General features: G+C 45.7%; 1 protein-coding gene across 2 annotated transcripts; it reads left to right on the forward strand.

Annotated features, from left to right (window-relative positions):
* The first annotated feature begins 478 nt into the window (after window positions 1–478).
* On the forward strand, window positions 479–9,488 carry LOC128875758 (dnaJ homolog subfamily C member 9). 2 transcript variants are annotated; one of them, XM_054121618.1, is made up of 4 exons: window positions 479–710; window positions 850–1,164; window positions 1,236–1,402; window positions 9,013–9,488. In XM_054121618.1, exons 1-4 carry the CDS (start codon window positions 617–619, stop codon window positions 9,259–9,261), a joined length of 825 nt encoding a protein of 274 aa, XP_053977593.1. In that variant the 5' UTR covers window positions 479–616; the 3' UTR covers window positions 9,262–9,488. The 2 variants fall into 2 exon arrangements, 1 of the variants encoding a protein (XP_053977593.1); XR_008456878.1 differs by lacking the exons at window positions 479–710; window positions 850–1,164; window positions 1,236–1,402 and adding an exon at window positions 1,965–4,276 and having other exon boundaries at window positions 9,013–9,156.
* The last annotated feature ends 11,682 nt before the right edge of the window (window positions 9,489–21,170 follow it).

Here is a 21,170-nt window from a genome sequence, read left to right on the forward strand (position 1 = left end):
CATCCGCGGGAAAACGTCTAAGTTTTTCGTCAAATAGTTTCAGCTTTTAAACGCTGGATAACGCCAGCAATATTAAAACATCAAATACTGTTATTTATTTTCTTATTCTATTTTATTACGTCAAATAACGACTATGTAATTATTCCATAGTATAATTAAGGCATTTTAAAACTACGTATATATGCAAATAAAAGTAAAAATTAGAATGATCTCAAATGTCGGTATTCAGAACAAAGTCATGTCATCTAGCGTCTAAAAGTTGGAACTATTTGGCGACAAACTTGAGCATTTTCCCACGGATGGCTGCACCAGTGATTCTTTTACAGTTAATCTGTAATTGTTATATATAAGTAATAAATCTTATGATTTCTTCTAAGTCTGTATCAGTGAATGGTCCTATATCCCACCATTCCAGCCTCAGATTATTTCCTAATTACAGAATGTAATTAAACATTGATTATAGTCAATAGTCAGAGGGAAGTACAGGTGTCGCTTTCAGTCCAGTTTATGTAGAACGGAACTGAAATAAAAATAAGCGCCAAAACATACAACATCCTCTGTCATCCCGGCTACTTTCCAACAAAACTTATTGGTGGTTAACTAGTGAATCAAAATTATGGCAAGTTTAATAGACCTTTGTGAACAATACTTCGGTGCACGTGATTTTTACGATGTCCTAAAAATTTCAAGAAGTGCAACTGACAAACAAGGTTTGTGTACATAACCTGTAACTGTGAGGTACATCTGTTACTGTCTTTAATTCTAATATATTACATTTAACAAAAATAACTGTTGCTTACACTACTCTGCTGTCCATATCAAACAATAATCCTCTTTGTATTTTTTCAGTGAAAAAAGCATATCATCAACTATCTCTACTTGTTCATCCGGATCGTGTTGAAGATGACATCAAAGCAGAGGCAACAGAAAAATTCAAAGTCCTTGGACGAATTCATTCCATCCTCAGTGACAGCGAGAAACGTAAAATTTATGATCAGTCTGGTCAATACGATGAAGAGAGCGAAGAGGTTATGATGAGAAATTGGGCAGACTATTGGAAGACTCTATTCAAGAAAATAACTGTGGAGGATATTAATAATTATGAGAAGAATTACAAAGGATCTGAAATAGAAATCAAAGATCTGAAACGCGCTTACATGGACAGTAAGTGAATTTAAAGTTTCTATATCATTTGTATAATATATCGAAGATATTAATTTCGATGTTATTCTTAGGTGAAGGAGATATGGACTACATCTTAGAAACTGTTCCATTTACGAGCTGTGATGACGAACCAAGGTTACATAGTATCATCCAAAATCTCATAGAGAAGGGTGAAGTACCAGAATATACTGAATTCACTCAAGAAAACGACAAAAAGAAGCAACGTAGAAAGCGTAAGGTAAGCGGTAGTTAAAGTGTCTCGACCTTCACGTAAGTACCATCTTTTACATATTTTAAAATTGTTCTCACTTTGTATCTGGAAAATTATCTATAAGGTCAATAAATATGAATAGAGCATGGGAAGGCAACACTTGATAGCCATTGGTCAGAAATTTAGTCAAATAAAAAATGATTCCATTTTTGATTAATCATCTAGATAAAGATCCCTGAGTCAAATTATTCCTTCATATCATTAAATCTACCTTCGACATTGCGTATTCCTAGCACGCGATTCGTTTTCTAATAAGTTTGCAACATCCAGCATAGGAAACATCGTACAAGTGTCGATCGCACGCAGACGGCGATGCACTCATAAATTTAAGCTTGATCGCTCCCCACCCGTTGGTGTCTGCTACACATCACCTCAGAGATCTGATGAGCAAGTGAGGCAGCGCGCTATTTTCAAGCTTCTCTATTTTTATCAATAGATAGTACTGCTTCATGATTGGAACTAGTAGTAGGAGGCGGACTAGTAGTACGAAGCTACGACGGAGGGGGAACGCTAGTAAATAAGTAAAGAGGGAACGCAAGAGCGGATTCAGTCTACAGAGCAATTAGACCGGGTCTAGCCCGCTGCTAGATGCACTGTAATTTTCGGCTAAAATCCCTACCACGAGGACCGTGATCCATTGAGTCGCCGAGGACTGTACGCACGATAATGATACGTGGGTGTTACAACAACATTGCGATCAACAAACTGTACGAACGATCGTGCGATTTTAAAAATAATTGAACGACCCTGCTGCGTAAAATGGGTGCCACTGTGGGACTGTTACTGTTGACTCTTTTGTGTGCCAGTGTCAGTGGAGTGCAAGGCGAGTGCAGACACGTGAAGAACGACGACATGATAGAGTACTCATGCGAGGGCGGTCAGCTCACCGATTTGGACGGCCTTCCGGACTCCACTGGAAAGATTCGCATCACGAACATGCCAATATCACGGATAACCAGGAATACGTTCTCAAGGTTTGGCTCCGAGCTTTGGGTCCTCGCCATCTCCCACTGCGGTATAGTAGACATCGAGCCAGGTGCTTTCGAGCACCTGATAAATCTCCAGCAGCTGAGCTTGGACAACAACTACTTGACCGCCGTCGAGGAGTCCTGGTTCAGAGGTTTGAATGACTTAACGTTCTTAGACCTGAATTTCAACAACATACACACCATCGAGGACGGTGTGTTCAAGAATCTACCTAGTCTCATAGACCTGAGGCTCTCTGGTAACCGTTTGGAATGCTTGAACCTCAGCGATATGGCTCACTTGAAACTGCAGAGGATGTTCCTCAGCGAGAATTCAGAGTTTAAGTGTCCCAATGCGGTGAGCAGCTACCTTGAAGATCGTGGGGTGACGTTCGAAAGAGACCCCGAGTGGAATAAGATTCCCAATGACTTGGTCCCCGTGGAAACTCCACTCGAGTACGAAGACGTGTACGATGAGACCACTTCGGTTCCAACGACGCAGCTACCTATGCATCGAGAAAGGCTGCATCCCGCTTCAAGACCTTCTACGCCTCGTCCCATGGAATCTACCCCAACGTACCCGCCACCGTGGTTCTACACTACCGAAGACGTTGTTTATCATCCAATGCGCGTCACTCCCGATTGGAGAACTACGCAAAGACCATCAACGATCGGCTACGAGGACACCCAGTCGTTCACAACAACGATGTCACCTTACGACATCGCGAGGGGAGTCCATGTTCCTCCTAGAGTTATACCTGTTCAAACAACCACGGATACGCTTGACATAAACAAGCTTGACAACTTGGACCTGACAGTCCTAGGACCTCGACCCAGTTTTCCAGAATCCACCAACGCCAGGCCTGAATTCCCGATTTATACGGGCAGCGATCCGTTCCCATTGGCACCTGGCCCGAATGATCGTCATGAAACTCCACCTTCCGTGGATTCCAACGTCGACCGCACCGCTGACCCGCCTGAAGTCGCCTGGCCGGACAGGAACACCTGGGATAGGGAGTATCCACCCGCTGTGGATAATAGATTACAAGGTCAGGAAACGGGATACTCAGGTCCTCCAGAGTATAGGGTCCCGCCAACCGTCGCTCCACCGTCTCCAACTCACGTTGTTAGACCTCAGCAGCCAGAAGTGCCAGAAACGGTTCGACCAGCTTGGCCAGAAGTCCCAGAAACGGTTCAACCAGGTTGGCCAGAAGTGCCAGAAACGGTTCAACCAGCTTGGCCAGAAGTCCCAGAAACGGTTCAACCAGGTTGGCCAAAAGTGCCAGAAACGGTTCGACCAGGTTGGCCAGAAGTCCCAGAAACGGTTCAACCAGGTTGGCCAGAAGTCCCAGAAACGGTTCAACCAGGTTGGCCAGAGATCATCCAGACACCGTATTACGAGCACCCGATTACTGTTCATACGCCACCTGTAGAGAGCCTTCCACCTGGCCAAGTCGCAGGACTCCCGCCAATCGAGACAACCACCGATAAACCGTTACCCAATTGCGGTCGTAGGAATCTGTCTTCGACGATGGAACGATCGTTCGTTGTAATATTCATCTCTGTTCTCCTGGTCTACGTGGGAGACGTCCTTGTGGAGGGATTTTAGCTAAAAATTTCTTATGTTCATATTAACGACTATACTTCATCGACGAAACACGCTCGTTAACGCGAGCATGTACGGGCATTTACGTTTAGCGTTGTAACACGAATCGCGATGCTAATGGAACGTTGACCGACGCCTGTTTGAAACGATTAATCGCGACGGGAATCCGAGTGGGTGATTGAAGTGCAGCTGGTTTTAACGTTTTCCCTTTGATCGTGAACCAATCATCATTGGTTCGTCGGATACCGCAGAGCCTGCAGTATTCATAGCGTACGTATACGTGCACCCACTATGTGTGTCCACTATGAGAGGTCAGGACTCGGAGGATCACTTTACAAACAGAACTGGAAATGTCGAGTTCAATTGGGATTAGTTTGTCTTGGTCTGGCTGGAGGTGATGGTCAACAGATTAAACGAGGTGTATTATTTAGAAAGATTCAGATGATGTTTTTTGTAATAGGAGCATGTGGTTTTCTATAAAGCGCGTTTTGTTGTTGGTTATAGGAGAACTCTTAAGTAAGGCTTGAGTACTAACCAGTATAAGAGTTATTTGCTTAGTATAACTTGTGAGAAACAAGTTGAGCACTCAGCTATCTAGTGGTATTATTTAAAGGCTATTTCATAAGAGCAGTTGTATAATGAAATTCAATTTATTTGAAATTGATAGGTGCAGATCCAATCATCAACATTCGCTCGTTTATTTTGGCTTATAATCATTTTCTAAAAAGATTTTGAAAGATGTTCTCTTCGATAGAAACTAGGCGACTTCCCTAACAGTGGATTTCGCCTTCAGTAACATTGGTGTGTAATCTGCCCCTATGAATTATACATCTTTAAGTATTTCTTAAATCGAATATGTAAAGAAAACAAATATGATTAACATCTTCGCAACAAGAACCATTACTTCAAGGCTCCCAGCTGCACCGTGTCTCATGGCCTTCTGTTTCATCGCTTCATCGCACTCTCGGTTCCGTAATCTCCATTGGCAGATGTCGCTAATTGTCACCAAGAACACTTAAATCCAAACCAATTACGTATGACGCGGTTTGAAAAGGATCGCTCATTTAGTGATACGTCAAAACAATACTCCAGTTCACCACTTACATTAAAATGTGTACCAAGTCCGAAGGAGTCAAGTCCGTGATCGGAGATAAGAATGCGGCAGCGTTGTGCAACATTGTTTGCGAAGGCGAGGATCGCCGAATAAGGATTTGTGAGGCAAGCGCGATGCTGAATATCAATTGAAAGTAACAAGCAACGAGGGCCGCGATGTATCCGGTGTGGTAATGAAATAATTACTAATGTCGTTCAATGTAATGCTGGGTGTTATGTAACGACCTTGACCAACGCATATCTGATCAAGATACCCTGGTTTCCGCGATACACGGTGCGTTTTGTCAGCATCCCTGGACGATTGGCATGCGTTGGGTCGCGTAATGGCTGTCGTCGTCTGATGTCAAGTTCGCGAGGCTTCCTGTGTGCATTACCGGCCGCAACAGGTGCATCGTTTCGCGCACGCTAACTGATGGAGGCACCCATACCCCAACTGTAAATAGCTGACAGGAATTCGACCGACCTTGCCGAAGTCTCGAAGTGCATCTATTGAAAGGGGACCATTGTGGTCGGCTGTTCATGCGCGGATCTCGACGTTGGAGCTACTGTAGTACTTTATAAATGTCCGAATGCCGTGGATGCCATTCGAGTGTTTAGGTATCGCTATTTTTGTGGTATTGCTCGAATACCAATATTCGAGTATCGCTAGTTGAGTTATAGTACACGAAGGTTACTGCAAGGATATTACTAGACTGCAGATGTTTGCGCAAATTCATATCTTTATATGTACAGATGAAGGACAGAAACTTAAATTAAAGTTAATGTTTTGTCTTTTATATGTTAAAACACTTTATTTATTTAGACATTTTATTTTTTATTTTATACTTTATAATGCATTTACGAATTCGTGCATATCCTTGTATATTTTTATGTATTTATACTTGTTATACATGCATAAATATCCGCAGTCTAGATATCACTATTCGAATATCATTATACAATGCTTAGTATAGAACTACTGCTACTGGTATCTATTTTCTTCGTGCCTCTGTAAATTTGTAAAGCGTACGAGCGTCCAAATTTGTACAACTTTACAAAACAGTACACCTGGCTCCACAAAGTTGCCAATCGCTCGTGCCAACGAAATTCCTGGAAAACAAAGGTCCAGACAGATCGAATTCCGCCTTTGTTAGGAACATATTGCGAGTCTAATTCCGTCGTATTTATGTTACTCTTCCGACTCTTCCACCTCCCTTTGTGACGTCAAGTACTTCGTATTCTATAAGGGGCTATTTGCGAATCAGATCCGTGCCAAAGTATCCACTGCGTTCGAATGGTATGCACACACGTGCGACCGCTTATAAGATCGACGACGGAGCGATGCGCTTCCGCAACCTTGAATTACTTGGTCTCCCGGTGACCAGACCTAGCGACACATCTGGCGTCGAGCCTGACGCTCCGGAAATCATCCGAATTACGAAATAATTGAAACGGTCCATTGGGTTCGAGGTAGCCGTTGCGCAACGAATTCCCTTTGTACCGTGTCATCGCCGCGGAATTTCGCGAGAATTGAGCCCCGCGGTCATACTACATCGCGGTTCGTTCTAGAGATGGGCAATTGTTTGGTCGAATAATGGTCGACGAATAAAATCATCGTAGGATGGCCATCGACGCAAGCTTTAGCTCGTTCAAAGGAAAATGTAATTTTGTTCGATAATTCGGGGTTGACTTAGGAAATCTCTATGAAAGGACTCGGATGTATTTCATAAGTTTATACACTTTATGATTACTTCACGAAATCGTTGCATCAAATTTAATCGTCCTTTAGTTATTCGTAGACCAACTAGAGGATCAACTTATGGGTTTCCTCAGCAATGAAAGATTATTAACCCAAAATGCAATCGTTAAAACAGATTATTATAAAATTATAATTATAAAATAGATTACTGGAATATCTATTAAAATAGATCGATGAATGAGTAGTAATAATAATCGTTTCTTCAGTTGAAAGAGATTTCTGTATATGACCGTTATTACCCGATTTTCTTGAATAATAGAGATGCATATTATTGTATTGTTTATTATATAACATCCACTATGAATGCACAACATTTAGAGTACACCAAACATTATAATTCGTATTTATAGATCAAAGACTTAGACTCCGTTGATTCACGAGTACCCAGCGCGACATAACGTCCCTCGAGCATCGTTAAGCGCACCGCGTATTTATTTAACGAGATATATTGTTTTGCATGTTTCTTTGAAAATAACAGTGATGTCGACACAACGAGAATAATTTCCTCTCGAGCTGGACGATTTTGACATCTGACGTGTTTAAATTTCGAGATGAATAAATAGCATAGTTCTCATCTAGATTAAAGTTTCGAACGAACAAAGATCAGTATAAGGATCGAAACATCTAAAATGCAACATTTATGGAATATTTATAATAACAAATATGTGCATCACTATCAGGAATCTTTATTCTTGTGAAACAGTAAATATAGAAATATCTGTTACCTATAGGATCGCTTCTTTTTTAAAATAAAAATTAATTTCATAGGTTCTCGATAATACAAGTTCTGTTTTTGATTAATTCGTCATGGAGTGTTGTATTTTGGGTGGAACTGTATTTCAGATTCGTCATTCATTATTCAAATAGAATTTGGCTCATCCCTGTTCGAAGCGGAGTATCGATACTTCGACTTAGCGAAGCTGTGCTTGGCTTTCTGTCATCGTGTCTCGGTCGAACGTGATTCCAATAACTTCAGTATTTCGCGAGGCGTTGCGCAATTCGGCCTAACATTAGGATACCTCTTAAACGTACTTGCCAAAAATTATAAATAACGGAATTTCCTCAGCGCCGAATTATGGAGTAGGTCACTAGGAATATGGATCATCGGCAAGCGTGAACCACGAAATCTGTTTCTCGCGAAGCATGACCTCAGCACGCGTAAACAATTCCACGAACATTTTCAATAGCATCCGTTCCTCATCTAAAATAATTCGTGACAATTTTCCTAAACAAGTTTCTAAGCTGTATGCATCATATTTCATTTCGAATTTATTTCCCTTTGGTATATCTCGATCATTTATGAATTTTAATTAACCTTCTCGCGCGTAAAAATTGTCTAAATTCTCTAAATTATTAGTCGTTGGCGATCTCCATCTAAATTCTACATTCTAAGTCATTCAAATAATCATTAGCTCATCGTTGGCAGACGTGTATCTGCAGTTCGCGTCTCGAACGAACGATTTTTACGGGTATGGAAATAGAATCCGTTGAATCATTGGGGGGCCAAACCTTTATCGCGTTTCATCTTAGATTGCAAAATTATATTGCTGGCACGCTGCCTTCGTTAGTTTAAACAATACGTCTAGAAAGCGTCGAACGAACACAAGGCGTTGTCGAACGTCTATGGAATCCGCCACCCCTCGTTAAAATTAACTCCTCTTAACCCACGGGCAGCGAGTTAGCAGGGTCTGATAATCTGGAGGATCGACGCATGGCTAGCATCGAAAATAGAGTTACTCGTGTCACGAAGTGCTGGTAATTAATTACATTAAATAAGGACGGCTTGTGAGCTGCAGTCGTTCAACGTCTGATCTATCGATCTCTTCACGTTATCTCCTGGCTAATGATCGAATTCCTCCATCATGTAGGTCGAGTGTCGTGCTAGGATATCTAATGGAAAATCGTCTGCTGAAGTTTTTGCAGCCCTTATACATAGCAACAGAAATCACGAATGCAACAATTTTTCATGCAATAAAATAAGATGATCCCATCCATATGTTCATTCAGAAATTTGTATATTTGAAAATTAGTCCTCTGTATCGGATGGTTTTCGAAAAAATTATTCTAAAAATGGTTGCATTTATGTAAATTGATGGTTTGCTAAGTTGAGAGGATTTTGGAGGTTGGGTATTTAAGCCGTGGCTTCTTGTTGCAGTGGGCCAAAGAAGCACAAGAAGCCGAACGTCTTGAAAAGATGCTGAAAATCGAAAACGAGGAAAACGCAGCTGCCAACAATCTAGCACTGGCGATACAGAGCCGCAATCAAGCACGAGCGAGTCAGTCCGACAAGTTCTTCGATTCCCTGATCAACAAATACGCGAAGAAGGCGGAGAAGGCAACGAAGAAGAAATCCTCGCCCGCAAAAGCCGCGAAAACCACGAAAAAAGCTAAAAAGAAGACATAGAGTAGCGCAATTTTTACAGAAACGACCCTCCACATTGGAATATCGTCGCGATTTTTTTAACTTAATTGCTAATCATCACAAAACGCGTCCCATCATGTATACTTATTTGTATGAACAAAAATTGTCGTATTTAAGTTTTATAAATTTGTCGATTAAATATATCGATAGTGAAATTCATTGTAACCGCGTAGGCACGTCACGTTCAAATATAAATCTTATATACACAAGTATCCTGATTTATTGCCGCTCGGATGGATGAATGTAATACGGAAGTATCAAGGTTTAGAAAAGACCTTCGTCAGAGTGTCTGTCTTCATCATTGGTCAAGTTTATGTCTGAATTATTTTTATATCAACGGTTGATACGCACGAATTCTCCTTTATCATTTAATGATAACATTTTCCAGGACACCTCTACCTTACCTACCAAGTCCAAATGAAGATTCCTGCTATATTATCCCCAAATGGTAAAACATTTTCAGTGGTTCTCATTCATGCGTTTGTAATTGCTTGTAATTTACATTTTTAAACACATCCATTGATTTGCTATTGACAAACAGCAGTAGTCAAGATAGAAGCAAACATCAAACAAGTCAAAGGTATTAACAGACATTGGAAGCTAGAAGATTGAACGCCGGGATGTAAGCAATCGGTACCGAAACAGTTACGTTTCCATCAGTGTCGTTGGCACTGTTAGCTCATGGTGTCACCGGTCATTAGTCGTATCATTAGGAGTTTGACCCCTTGGAATCGAAAACCAGCTGGAAGGAAAGGTAAGAAAAGAAAGAGGAAGGCGCTAGTCTATATATTCTCGCCCCTTTCGAGCTCAAACTTGGTAAGCCTGATTAGTGATGGGAGCGAGGATGGTGTTGGCGTTTTCTCATCGGTATTGGTAGATATGGTGTATATCGGTCACCATCATAAGTGCCAGTCTTGTACGGTCAGTCTCGTGTTACGTCTGGGCTGACTTGGGCAACAACACACCACACATCGGGTGACACACTTTTAGGTAAACGGTACATGCGTTTTTTCATAATGCAATTCCAAATGTTCCAAGAGATTCGAAAGCGCTTCTCGATTGTGTAATTGTACCCAGGGTTCGTGGTAATAGTATAGTGAACTATTATTGAAAACAATCTCTGGCATAGCAAGGGATGATCGATCTAGTTGAGGTTAGTTTAAAGAAACAATACTTCAGCTGAACCAAGCTCTTATCTTTGTACAATCGTGTAATAAGAACGTGTACTTAAAAAGGAAGAAGAACTTTTCAAGTATTAGTATTAGAGACCATCTGATGGACCGCTCAGTTACATTAAGTATATTTTAAGAAACGATACTAAAGACACAGTAATCTATCATAATTTAGATTTAGTCGATCGCCCAAAGAATAGCCTGCGATCGAATATTAATTACAATCATCCCGTGAGAAGCTAGCTCGAAATTTAACAAAAATTTCAACGAACGTTTCGCAACGTTTCGTTTCAGCGCGAATTTTGAACCGCGTCACCCGTTGTGCACGTGATCGACGCACAGTGTCGCGCAATCACGCTCGAGCGACCATCTTATTACAGTCATGGGTAGCTAACATGGGTAGCAAAATGTAAACCACCGTCATTATTAACAGGACCTGTAACCAGAGGCCGAGAGAGCTCGACTTCGAGAACGACTTGGAACACAATGGGGCATTCGCCAGGAGCTGCTTGGAACAATATTTTCCTGCCGCAACCTAAACACCAATTAGATCCAGCCTCGATGTTGTACACACGAAAGATGAATAATTCGCTGGATTGCCGATTGTTTCGCCGTCGTCGATTCGATATGATTGAAATTACGAAGCGAAACAGGAATGCCCAGCGAAGGGAAAAACATCCTCCGCAGATGTGATGGTCGACGGAGCAGAAAATAAAGCATTGTTCATGGTGGTAATTCGCGGGGAAGTTAATCAAAGGAGGATTTAACACTTTCGATGCCATGCAGAATCGGAGGTTCCGGATGGAAGCGTAGGAACAGGACAAGTGGCCGCATTGTAGCGGTTGATTGCGTGAAATTGTTTCAAAGCGCTCAATTTTTATACCTTCGTCTTCGTCCTGTAGTCCATGACTGTCGTTCGACGATTAAACAATTAAATGTATCGATAAATGTATATCGTCACGTTTGGACTCAAATCTTGAATTTATCAGTAAGCTTAGCCATCAGGTATCGCCATGGACGTGACTCTAATTAATCTACTGATCGATCTGTCCAATTTAATCACGTACTGATAAATTGTTGAGTAATTGGCGACTATTAAATCGATGATTCATTGCGCCATACGTAAGGTATTTACTTGATAAGATCTAGTGGATAAGCCTTACAAAGCATGCCGATGAAAGATGGCACTCGAAGGAACATAGGACAATTAACATGACGTGAAATGTTTGTTCAGGTTCCGAGACATTGACTCGATAGTTGCAACGTAATCACCTGTATCTGTGAGTACTGTGGGACGTGGATGGTCCACTGGTCTTGGAACCTGTTAAAAGATATATTAGCTCCACGGTAGCGGAACGGGGCATCAACAATGACAGCACAGTGACAAAATTATGTCAGGATCGACTAAGGAGTTTTTGTCATGTAAAGTGATGTAATCAGCGAGCTATAAAGAATTCACGGTCGTAAACCATCGTGCGTGTCTCACTCAACGTTTAACTCTCCTTGTAATTCCCCCGTAGTTTCTTGTTTATGGATCAATAAATCTGACGTGAGAGGAATGAAAAGATAAATGATATCTAACATCGATTCTGACGAAGAATTTTGGCTATGCTGAAATGAAATAAGTAAACGCGTTCGAAGAAAAGTGATTGTGAAACAATGCGTGCAAGTGTATCGACACGAAGAGAAATTAAAATAGAAAAATATTTTTAAAAAAACTGATATATAGTGAATTCAAGACACGCTGTGGGTGTAATATAATCAACAAGGACGTGGAAGAAAACAAAAATAATTTGCAGGAAATGAAGAAAAGGATTCCAACAATTCCGTGGGTATAAAACACCCACGTTTTGCATTCTAGGATAGAAACAAATCTAAGTCCAGTTTGCTGTAATGTATAGCCGGTGTATCGTGTAGCTGTTCGACCGACAGTCATAATTTTGCATGCTACACTAACAAGGGGAGTTTCTTAACGGACCAGGTGCAACATGTGAGGAACGCTAAGTATAAATAAATTTCAAACTGTTCACCACTGGCGCACAGCCATTTCTTAAAAAAGAACTTGGTACTTTTTTTAAATTGCATATCCAAATGAAAAAAGGATAGAAAACTTATGCACTCGTTACGGAGGAAACTTGATCAAAATGAGATGGTTCTAACAGAGAATGATTGGTACCTTCCATGTAAGTATGGAGGAGGAAGGACAACAGCACAACTTCAACTCAAGTCCTTCCTAATTTCATGCGTACTTCGTTTATTCCGAATTTAGGTCACAAACCGGGGGTTAGGATGTCATGTGCCAAACGACAAAGTGTACCATCGAGTGTAAACGAGCATCGCAACGAGACTTCGGCCTGGCAATTCCCAGGGCCAGGACCAGACTAAAACCAAAAAGAGTCGCGGGAGGAGCAACAATGCTTAGCGCAGGATCAACGCGCCAATATTTTAAACCCCGAGCCTTAACTTCGCGGGTCCTCCTTTTTCCATATACACTCCTAATCACGAGTCGCATCGGCAGATATAGCGTGTACCACGATGCACCCCGTTAAATCTCTGAAGGGAATCGAGAGGGAGAGCGAGGTAGAGACGATGGAAGAAGGTAGGACAAGGACGGAGGGCAAAAGCTGGGGTTGCAGCGACGCGATAGAAGAGGAGAGGAGACACCGTCAGCACGAGGAGGAACGTCGGAGCAACGTAAGAGGAGGTGGTGGCTCGTATCGGAGAAGGTGGAGGAGGAGATGGTGAAGGAGCAGAACAGAAGGAGAAGGGGAGAGCGACATTCCAGAAGGCGGCGGCGGCGGTGGTTCTCGTGGGAAACCAAAGAGAGAGAGAGGAGAGAGATCTCGTCTCAAGGAGAGGTTGCGAGCCTTAAGGCACCGTTCTCATCTCCCAACGCGCGACAAGACCACGGAGAGACTTCTAGCTCAGGTGCTGCCGACAGTCCACGAATTTATGAATCCGTGAGGACACGGCGCGTCTCCTGCGTGAGTTCGATCATAAACGCTGGGATCCCCCTACGCGGAGGACCTGAAAACACTTGGGAGATCCTCGTGAGTGGTGCCAGGCGTTTAGGCTCCTTATCTGCCCACCGTCCAGCCTAATGGGATTTCGAACACTGCCATCGTGTAACTTTACTATGGAAACGCCGTGTAAAGGAAATTCGATACAGCGCTGACCAGTGTTTCCAACCGCGTAGATTGCATACGAGTATAGTTGATGTATCAATGGCAACAAACGATAACACGTATGCGTATTTAGCTTTTGCGTGCTTCGCCTTCTTTTGTTTATGCTCGTAGCATCGACCACTGCATTATTCTTCCTCGATAAAGCCACGACAATGCATCGGGACGGTGTAACCCGAAGCCACTGCAACAGAATCGATAGGTGGCGACTGCGATAAAGAAACCCTGTTGAATCTATATGCAAGAACGAACTCGATCAACGCCAGTGTAGATGGAACTTGTTGGAACACGCCACGCGTTCACACTACTATCGTGATTATAAATCTAACGATCCATTTTGACAAATAGTTTATAGAACATGTCCTTTCAGTAATCGCCCAGAATTTACCCGAGGAACTTTGGAGAATCGCCTGGATGCTTTGTGAATAGGCCCTTATGGTGAATCTTCACGAAGCTAGGGACAAGTGATTTCAAGCCCCACGAACACACGAGGAGAGGATGATGTTAAGCCCACGAGGTTTTCGATCATCGCGAATGATCAAAGCTGACTTGTCCCCACGGAAACGTAGTGTTGTTTCATTTTCGCGAGTGAGAATAATTATTAAACATGGTAACAGGAAATAAAACATAATTCCGCAAACTTGACACAATTTGGACCACCGCGGACTAATTGGGTGCTTCTCGCAGCACTCGGAACTTTCGAATGAGAATCATCTTATCTTTCGCTCGGTTGCTCGTCGCGCAACGACAGCGCCAAATAACAATGGCTTGTCGTCGCATGGTATACGATGGCAATAAAGTGCCTCATTATGATTATTACCATCGTAAGTCAGAGCGGGCGTCCGAATGCACGCAGTTATAACACGATAATCGCTCAGCATGCGCCTGTATTGGCAACGACGTGCACGCACTTGCTTACGCAAAAAGGATAACGTCCAATTAAACGGCGCTCAGAAATTCAACACCGATTCACCAGCCGTGTATATCCATTTCTCCTGCCGCTGACGGCGCACTACCGTTCTCTGGGCCTTGATCTTTACTCTCCTTCAACGGATCACTCGAATTTCCATAGGAGATTCGCTACAGTTCAACGTTTCGCATGAGGTTAACCTGGGAGATTGGTATCTTGAGAACTAAGGTTTTCAATCATTCATCCGGAAAGTGGTACGAAGATATAGAGACTAGTTTAGAGGCTATGGTACGAGTCTCGCAATGTTCAAGAGACGTCTTTATGATGAGTCAGTGTCTATTGGGGATTCCCTAGAGGTGTTCCACACTTGGGATTTAATCTAGCCTACCTAGAATTTCAAATCTACAAGTCTGAAACGTTACTCAACCGCAGGTGAAGCGACTCGAAAGCACGATAAACGCTCGGATATCACTTGTATGCGTCAGAGAACGACCCAGCAGACGTAACGTCCTGAAGAAGCGTCCACACCCCGTCAGATCGCAGCGCAGTGAGCGCAGCGATCGGAGCGCCAGTGGGACACTTGATCGAGACAAAGGTGCGCCCGTGATCGCGCGATGAGAATTTTCGGCGCGGTTAAACAGCGGTGCACGCACGTCCGGAGGAACACCCTGTATAAGGCAGAGGGCAGAGGCACGCCGGTTCGCGAGATGAGAAGAAGAAGGAGGGAAGAAGGTGGAGAGTTAATTGAATCCGAGCAGCGTATAAGTGGAATGGCCTATTCCTCCTCCGGTTCGCTCTTCTTATTCTTCTTTCTTCCCGCGTGCCTCTTCTCCTCTCGTGCCCTCTTCCTCTTCAACCGTGTCTCCCTTGGCTTGCCTCGCGCCGTCCTTCGTGGCTCCTTGTACCCCCTTCGAACGGGGTACTGAGGTGGATCGGTAGGTGGAAGGACGCAGGAGGATGGAGGAAGCATTCCTTTGTCTCTGCGCGCACGGACCTAGATCACATAGTATATAATGTGTATAATGTGCACGCGGATGTGCGACTACGCGTACAGGAACGGGCATCGGTGCATTACGCGTGTCTCCGTGCATTAGGAGAATAGAGAAACGGCCGAGCCGTTGTAACAAGGCACGAGGGATTTTGCCGTTTGTTAATGCGTTACGGAGTTACAGCTCAACAACCTTAACAGGATCCCTGAGGTAGTGGCTGGAGGTTGGACGAGTAGCAGGGATGAAACAGGGCGTTTAGACGTCTAGGACTGTAGCACGGTCGGATAGTATCATACGACGCTGTTTGGAAGATGTAAGACTGTGGAAGGATGCGGACTAGTGAAGACCAGGGACTTCGTTTTGCTTGAACTGTGTGTATGTACTCTTCGGCGTGTTGTTACGAAATTGATAATTGAACACTAGAAGATACTAGAAAACAACTAGGATCGACTGCGCTACTACGTTTTGCCAACACGAACAACGTACACTATAACAAGATTGTTCACCAGGAAAATCCTGAAGAGCACGCGTGACGTAAGTCACGTCCATGCTTTCAGCGAAGGTACTGCGCACGTGCGCATGCGTAGGCTTTAAAGCTGTCGCGTTATGCCCACCAGGAACTCGTGTGCTCCGTTCCAAGGAGGATCCCTCCGAATTTGCTCAGCCGTAACTCATTTTCCGGCTTCGGTACCCGTTTCGGAGCGACTCCGCAGGGTACACGGCACCTCCAGGTTAAAAATCTTCGTATCCGCGGCAACCTAACCGGAGATGATTTTTGTCGATGACAGTCCGGTAGGTTCTCACCGCGGGTGTTCAGCGGCACCCCTCGCACACACGCTTCGCGTATTTGCGTACCCCGAAATAGCTGTACTCTCCTCCTCCGCGAGACGACGGGAGGACGAGGATGAGGACGGTGAAAACGAAGACGAAGGGACGCTGGGGGGGGGGCGGGACCGGGCAGGGGAGAGGAGGGGCGAACGGAGCATGTATACCGCAAAACCAGTTCGCTGGTGAGTAAACAAAAAACGAGAAGGAGCCAACGCCGCGGCGCGGCCTCGTTGTCCGTTGCGAGGGGAAGAGAATCGCTGCTTTATTGCTAATTCGAAGACATTCGCCCGGCAGAAATGAAACTTTATAGTCCCCCCGCGGGGGCAGGGGGGGGGCTACTGCCCGCGTCATCGAACATAGGTAGGAGCCGATACAACAGGCGCCCAGGGCTCTGAGATACGCTCCTGCCGGGACAAATGCCTCGACTGCGTGGATCGACTTTGGGAATCCTTCGGGTTCCTATCCACCTCGAGGACTCGCCAGTTTTCGCGTATGTTCTGGACAGGTGAACGGTTCGGAGACCTCGGGAGAGAGACTGATACATCAGTGACAGTGCTCAGCTTCGAGTTGATGTCAACGTCCATCCGTGACGAACGATATCCAGACCAAACACTGGGCTTGAATTACAGAGACGGGGAGAGAGGGGTGGGATTATCAAGAAATCTGGCGATTATTTTCTTCTGAAATCGGTCTCGGTTTCCAGCACATTCTCCGACTACCCAGCGGGGTGGCTAGGGGTCGCGAGAATGCAGCTCGCAGCGGCTCATTACGGTGGTTTGCGCGTAAGAATTTCGTACACGCGATGGCGAATCCCGCCGGTGGGACCGACGCGCGCGCCACGAGCCACGTCCGCATCGCTTTATTAGAATCGCTCGAATATATTAAGCGCGAAATTATATCGTGAAAAAAAAAAAAAAAAGAAACGTCGGGTCGACGAGAGGAATGCTCCGCGGCTGTGATCGTCGCGGGAGAAAAAAACGTGACGCGTTTAAATCGCGGGCCAAGAAGATCGCACGGAGATTACGTCGCGTACGGCAGCCGCTCAAGTGTCGCAGTTGCACGTCGTTAATGTGAGGCAGGTGCTAACGCGGAGCGAAAGAGAAGACAGGGAGAAGGTGGTGGTGAAGGAGAAGAGAGAAGATGCGCCCGGATCCCGTCCTCCCCCTAATTGACAAATTGGAATCTTATTAGAAGCTCGTGATGCCGGAGGTACCCGAGGCAGGAGGAGCTTCGAGGGTCCACTCGGCCGGGCGAGAGAAAGACAGAGAGAGAGACAGGTAGCGAGTGTAGCCGTGAAAGACGAGGAGAGAACGAGGGGCATAATGCGCGGATGGTACGACACTAACAGGTTGTACGGCCCACGGTGGAACGGAGAGAAGAAATACCTTACGCTTAGCCTGCCGGCCGGCAGGCGAATGCCACCCAGGAAGCGTTCGCGCGTGCGCGATCTGTGTGGCCTCGGCTGGACTCGACCACCGGGCCCAGCCGAGCACGCACGACGGGCCCCGACGTGGCGCGAGGACGCCCGAAGCCGACGTGTGCTGGCCCACCCGGTAGAGCGCGCGCGTGCCGCGTCCTGTGTGGTCTTACGCTCGCTTCTTCGCTCTTCCTATTCTCCCTTACTGCTCTTCTGTTTCCTTTCTTCTCTCGCTCCGTCCTTTTCTTCTCCTGTCTCATGCTGGTCCATACTTCAGCATCCTTCTTCCTCGTAGGATTGTTTTTCTCAGCGAATTAATATCATTTCGCGTCCATAGTTTCCGTCTCCTTTTCATCGATTCTCTTCATTTTCCCAGCGTCCTAGCTTTTCCGTTACCGAGATTTTCGCGTGCCTCGTCCTGTTTTCTCAGCTTTGGTCTTCTGGACGAGTCCACTCGGCCAGAGTCTGCGCGTCTCTTCCTTTCTCCTGGTTGGAGCGCAGTTCCTCCTCCCTGCATCGCCGCAACACGGTCCGTCTCCTTGCCTCTGTCCGGGCCGCGAAGATGAGGTGGCCCAAAGACGAACAGCAGAAGGTGGAGGTGCTGACAGTGGCGTAAGTAACGAAGGATCGTGTAGATCGCACGATATTGCCGCCGACAGGACCGCGAAATGGAATTCTAATTAGGCGGACTCGGCTCGTTACGGGCAACCGAACGGGACGACTGCGCGCTGGTGGGAATCCAAAAGGCTGGCCAATTTGTTCGCGACTACGGCGTTGTAAACTTTCTCCATTTGCGAACGGAAACGGTACGTCACCGTGCCTTGCGTTCGTGTAACAGATAGAAGCTCTTTTATCGTCTATCGCTAAGGTCTCGTCCGTCGTGTAACGCCGTGGCCCCTTTTAGCGGTGACCAAAAACGTGAACGGCTGCCTCAAAGGACCCACGCCTGTCCATTATTACTATTCGTCACGAAAACAGTCTCTGGTGTCACGTTCACGAGGGCCACATAGAATTTTATCTACGTCAGTGGCCAAAGAAAGGAGATGAGGTGGTAAGCCCACTCGACCCGTTTCACCTCTCCTTTCCCGCTTCTCGGTTTCCTTCGCACGGCTTGACTCGACCACGTGCTAACTTACGAGCTACGATCTCTGTACCCTTCCACTTTTCTTTCTTCATCGCTCGTCCCATTCTCCCGTCTCGACTATCTCACTCTCTCTTTTCGCCCCTCGGCTACGTCGATTCCCTTTTTTTTTCTCCTTTTATCCGCCGGTTGTCCTTTTCTGTCTCCTGCGGTCTCTTCTTAACCCGATTCGGCGCTGCGTCGTCTCGCTTTTTCGCTTCCCCACGAGTTCTCCACGGATTATTAATCCACCGACGGGAGAGAGGATCCGTGGCGTTCGCAGAGATTACGGGCGAAGAGCATGGCAAAGGTGTTTCTACGTTAACAAGCATCGACTGGGAGAGAGGGATATCACGGCAATGTGATTCCGATGATGAGGAATCGCGCTTTGTTGTCCCCTTATCCCTGGATCATCTTAGAACGGAATGGAAACACCAGGTTCGAGGAAACTGATAAGGATCCCGTTGAACCTACGCCAATATACCCCGAGGAGACTTGGAAGCTTCAAAGAGACACGGATTTTACCAAGCCTTCGTCAGATATTGCGGCTTTCGCGAGAGAGTCTAGCCAGGTTAGGTAATTGCATCCCAATGCGGAATTCCGCCATATTGGAACTACTCCAATTGTATATTTGGGGCTACTGCGAATTAACTTGGAGTATTTGAGTATACCAGAATAGTACTACATTTGTATACCACAAAACAAAATGAGAAAATCAACCATCTCCACATCTCCCCAAATTAAATCTATACAAAAATTTAATGGCACGAATGCCTCACATATCGAAGCCGCCATACTAAATTCCAGAATTTTCTGATAAACCAGCCCTGGAGTACGAAACAAACCAAAGCGAACATACACACATCCATAGATACAAGAATTCCTAACCAGTTTTCTGCATTTTTGGGATCGGAACACCTGAAATACCCAAGGGATGTTACACTCTTATCCAAGCCATACTTCTCCTGCGGTATATCCAATAACAGCCAGAGAAGCAATCACAGCTCCGATCGAAACGTCCAAAGACGCGAACAGATGCATCCCGAGGATGCCAGGGGCGATCGGCACCGCGCGATCACGCATTTATCTCAATCGCGAAAACACCGTGCGCGTGTGACGCGAAACTGTCGGGAGGGGGCGCGATGATTGGGGCCCCGTTGTCCGTAAAGCGTATTTTCGCGTGTAAAATGCAAATGGCGAGACTGGTCGTGTTCCTGAGGCCGGCCAGTTTCCCGCGCGTACGTGTGCGTGCGCGAGGAGGACGGTGAAACAAGGAAAGGAGAGGGGAAAAATGGAAAGAGCGAGACGAGCAGGGTTCAAAGAGCCGACAGTGGTTAAAGAGCCTTCTTCCTCTCTCCACTTCGACACGCACAAGTACAAGGCGCAACCTTTCGAGCTACCCAGAAGAGTATCATCCTTCTGGCTGTCCCTTTCTCTCGCTCTGTCCGTCTTCGTCGTTGTCCCCCTTTCTCCCCGGCACCTCGATCCTCCTCGTTCCATACTCCGCCGGCAGAGCAAATTTATTTCACGTTCCTGCCTTTTCTGGACCTTTCACAATATTTGGCCGCGCTTCGGCATCCAAGCACGGCGGGCACCGGTCACCAGAAGATACGGCTTTGAGCCCTCGGTGATGGATGGTTCGCTCTCCAACCCGCCACGAATTACTGCTTCTACTCTTTGTCCCTCTCTTTCCCACTTTCCCCTCTTTTTCCCTCCACCTGAGGGTATATACCTTGTCTCTCTCCCTCTGCTCGCCCTTTTGCCGGATCCTTTTCTCCCCGCGGAGGATGCTAGACTGTCGCTGATGGGGCCCAGGGCCGGTCAGTCCCAAGGCATATACAAACGCGCGATGTTTCTCCTCGAGATCGGTTTATCTAGCCCGCTCTCAAAGTTCCAGACATCAGTCGCAGGTTTCGCGGCTCATCGCCGTGTGTACGGCCGTGGCCAGGTCGTCGTTCGTCGAATGGAACGGTCGTACTCGTGGCTACCACGTGCGTTTACGTGTCCAGACGCTCTCCTCGTGCGATCTCCTCGCAGACAGGATTTCTGCTCGAAGATAGGGCCCCGAAAGACCAGAGAGATCGAAAGGACCACGAATCCTCGAGGAATGACCTCAACGTTCGGGTATCGCAGCGAGCCGTCCCTGGGTCCGTGGACCCGGAGCCCCGGGACCGTTCCACCGAGTTCGTGCAGGTATATAAATTCTGGTGCTATTATTGGGGCTTGTGCCTTCTCACAGAGCCCTCTGGGGCCCGCGGCGGTCCCTTTGAGCT

The sequence above is a fragment of the Hylaeus volcanicus genome, chromosome 4 (genome assembly GCF_026283585.1).
Source record: "Hylaeus volcanicus isolate JK05 chromosome 4, UHH_iyHylVolc1.0_haploid, whole genome shotgun sequence".
Lineage (NCBI taxonomy): Eukaryota > Metazoa > Arthropoda > Insecta > Hymenoptera > Colletidae > Hylaeus > Hylaeus volcanicus.